At 31.8% G+C, this 3,755-nt stretch overlaps 1 protein-coding gene across 1 annotated transcript; it reads left to right on the plus strand.

The window, feature by feature from the left end:
• Window positions 1-2,199: 2,199 nt before the first annotated feature.
• On the plus strand, window positions 2,200-3,416 carry LOC130975355 (protein FAR1-RELATED SEQUENCE 4-like). Its single transcript, XM_057900163.1, has 3 exons — window positions 2,200-2,274; window positions 2,703-2,867; window positions 2,976-3,416. The coding sequence occupies exons 1-3, from the start codon at window positions 2,200-2,202 to the stop codon at window positions 3,414-3,416; spliced, it is 681 nt and encodes a 226-aa protein (XP_057756146.1).
• Window positions 3,417-3,755: the final 339 nt, after the last annotated feature.

Below are 3,755 nucleotides of genomic sequence, written 5' to 3' on the forward strand. Positions count from 1 at the left end.
TAATATTTTTTCCAAAAAATTCTTTATATAGAATCATCATTATATATAATATCTTATCATAAGCTGTTGTTTTTGTTGCTAAATCTTCTATTATTTGGTTTTCTATTGATGTCATATAATCTCTTATAGTTCCTTTAGTATGAAATCCTATGTAATTCCAAATATCTCTTCCAGACAATTCACTAAGCTTTGGATTAGTAAAAGCTTTTAATAAAAAGGAATTCAACCAATTTTCGAAAATTTCTTTTTCATTCTTTTTACAGTCTAAATCAAGCATTCTTTCTCCTTCCATTTTCTGGATTTTAGGAACGTATTTTGATGGTATTTTTGTATATTTTGAATCTTTATTTATAAACCCTTTTTTAAAAGCATAATTATCAAAACCTGTTTCCCATTTATATTGAGATTGGTTATCTTTAGATGTTCCAGCTTCATTTTTTACTTGTATTGGAATTGCTAGTTCTTCGTCACTTGAATAATCTAGGATGTGTTCTTCATTTTCTATATTTTCAGAATTTACTAATTCTTCTTCTATTTGAAATCCTTGTTCCATAATATTATTTTCTTGAGCCATTTTTAATTGTTTAAAAAGCATTGTAACTTCTTCTAATTTTTCTTCAATATTCATAATTTTAGTGGTGGTTTTACTTTTAGATCTGTTATGTTAATTATATTTTGAAATTTTTCTTCTTTGGGATTCTCTTTTTCTTTATTTCTTTGAAATTTTATGGATACTAATATTTCTTCAAGCATATCTACTATAGAATTTAATTGTGGGTTAAAAGTATGATAAAGATGTGGGGAATCATTTCCATGGTAACATTTCTTAGAAATTCCGTGTGAAAAATAAGTTTTTTCAGGTTTTTGAAGTCCTTCAATAAAACTTATAGTAAAATGAAGATTTTGAGAAAAATCATTTTGTATTGATTTTAAGAATTCGGTGTCATTACAGTTAACATTAGTTAAAATCATTAATTTTTGATCTATTAATTTTGATAACTTGATTATTTCTTCTCTTAAATCTTCTAATTTACTTTTTTCCATTAGGTGACGCTTTTCTTTGTGAAGAGTTACGGTTTAAAGTGTAGCTTTAAAAAGTATGGTGTAAACAAATCTTTAAATCTGTACCAATTTTGCTCTGTATACTAAAATTCACCTTGTTATATATACATGTTATAGACAAAGTATTATATATGAAGCTAAACAATCCTAAAATTACTCCAAGGCACTTCGGTGTTTTTCACTTTTAAAAGCTATCATTGATTCGTTACATTCATCCTCCCTATCTAACCAGTGTCTCTCTTGTGAATTCTACGCGTGCGAATAAATAAATAAATAAATAAATAATTTGTAACAAAAAATACACTATCTTTATTATAATTTTAAAAATATCATGTGTTACATGAGTTTTGAATGTTGTTAAGAGTTAGAATGGATCCTTCCCGGTTATTTTACGCGAATAAATTAAAAAGAAAACAGTTCGCATAATTATCCTTTTTTTTTGTTAATCCGTGTCTTTGTTTACTATATATAAATCGTGGTTTAAACTACGAAAATGACTGAACATAAATTGTGGCTATGAACAACAACTTATAAGTAAAACGACCAAAGAGTAAATTGTGATTCTGTTCCACGATTTTAGGAGAATATAAATCTTGGTTTTAAACCACGATTTTAGTAAATCTTAGTTTTAAACGTGCAAAGGTTACCTTAGCTTGGAGTTACCATGACAATTACATCTTATGGTTGACTCTTTCAATCGTTTGGAATATAGTTTTAGGAATAAACTTGCAAATCCATATTTATTTTACAGAAAAGCTCTACATCTATATAATTTCTTCATTCAAGTTATTTAAGTACATTTTTTTAGACACGCCTTCCCCACTCTTTCACTTGTTTGTCATACACGTACCTCATATAACGTAAATCTTTTACTGCGTGATAAATCTTTTCTCAACATAAATCTTCTGCTGCAACCTAAACCTTGTTCTCTTCTTGCTTTCTCTTCTTCTTCTTCTTCTTCTTCTTCTTCAATGTAATAAGCTTCGTCGTTCTCCTCTGTTCATGTTTTCTTTATTGTTCTTTTTCTTCTCTGCTCGCGTTCTTCATTATTGATATGCATTGAATTCAACGTAATAAGCTCCGTTGTTCTTCTTTTTCTTTGTTTTCTTCTTCGATCTTCACTTCTGAATCGAAACAATGAATGATTCAACTTCAAATCAGTTGAATGAGAACAATTTGGTTTATTCCTCTGAAACGAATCATGCTGATAAGGTTTGGATTATTCAATTTTGAATTGAATTGAATGGAATGCAATTGTTAATTTTATTTAAATTGAATTCAATGGACGTAGGTATTTTTGAATCTGAATTGAATTGAATTGATAATATCTAAATTGTAGACAGAGGTGTTTCAAATTCGATTTTGTATAATAGATTATGTTTCGTTCACTAAGTACTATACAATTGTTTCACCGTGAGTACCTGTTCGGTTCGATATGCAGAAAGGAGATTGAATTTAATTTTTTATATTGGATTATGTTTCATTCACTCAGTACTATAGAGTTCTTTTCACCATAAGTATGTGTTCGGTTCGATATGCAGAAAGGAGTTTGAATTTGAATATATATAATGGATTATGTTTCATTCACTGAGTAGTATATAATTATTTTACCGTAATGACGTTTTCGGTTCACTATGCAGACTAGCTGTGTTGTGGATGAAAAATTTGTCCCAAAGGTGGAGATGATTTTCACGACATTAGAAGAAGCTGGAAAGTTCTACAAATATTATTCCAAACTTGCTGGTTTTTCTACCAAAATAAGGAACACGACTCGAAAGGGAGACGGGGTTAAGAATCAACTAATTGTATGCAGCAGAGAGGGGAGGTGAAAATCCAAGATATCTCCAACTTTAAAGACAAACCCCTCAGCTGGGTTAAACTGTCCAGCTATGATTTACGTACATATAATGAAGGATGTTGGTCTCTGGACAATTTCCAAAGTTGTTATGAATCACTCACATCCTTGCTGTCCAGACCAGGCAGAGATACTCAAACAACACAAGGAGCTTAGCATGTTCGTGTGTCGCACCATTGAAACCAACGAGGAAGCTAGAATCAGACCGAGTAAAACTTACCAATCATTTGTGGCAGCAGCCGGCAGCCACCGTGAACTAAGTTTTATAGAAAAAGACGTGAGAAATTACATCACAAGGGAAGTATGGAATATTTCCGAACAAGACGATGCCAAAGAATTTGGAAAGTACCTACTAAGAATGAAAGAGAAGAACCAAAATTTTTTCTTTGAGCTCAACCTCGAAGGTGATCATTGCATCAAACATGCATTCTGGGTTGACGCAAGAAGCAAGGCCGCATGTGAGTATTTCGGAGGCGTGGTTTCATTCGACACTTCCTAAAACACAAACAAGTATTTCGTTCAGTCACATATAGTTTTTTGTTCAGTGAATGTTCAAATTTCGGTTCACCGCTGTCTGGGTGTTTCTATTTATGCAGGTACAATTTGGTTTTAGGTTCTTTTGTGGGCGTGAATCACCACGGTCAGTTGACACTTCTCGGATATGAGCTAATAAAAAATGACGAATCCAATCATTCAAATGGCTATTTGAGTGTTGGCTCCGTTGCATGGGAGGGAAGGCACCAAAAGGCATTCTTACCGACCAATGTGCATCGATTCAAAGGGCAATTGAGCTGTGCATGCTAACAACAATTCACCGGTGGTGCATCTGGCACATCAT

The sequence above is a fragment of the Arachis stenosperma genome, chromosome 4 (assembly GCF_014773155.1).
Source record: "Arachis stenosperma cultivar V10309 chromosome 4, arast.V10309.gnm1.PFL2, whole genome shotgun sequence".
In the NCBI taxonomy this organism is placed as follows: domain Eukaryota; kingdom Viridiplantae; phylum Streptophyta; class Magnoliopsida; order Fabales; family Fabaceae; genus Arachis; species Arachis stenosperma.

Bases quoted from the DNA above. Each gene is read 5' to 3' on its own strand.
- LOC130975355 (XM_057900163.1), top strand. From the start codon at position 2,200: ATGAATGATTCAACTTCAAATCAGTTGAATGAGAACAATTTGGTTTAT. The intron at 2,275-2,702 runs GTTTGGATTATT...TTCACTATGCAG, and splicing joins AAACGAATCATGCTGATAAG to ACTAGCTGTGTTGTGGATGA. The intron at 2,868-2,975 runs GTATGCAGCAGA...CATATAATGAAG, and splicing joins GGGTTAAGAATCAACTAATT to GATGTTGGTCTCTGGACAAT.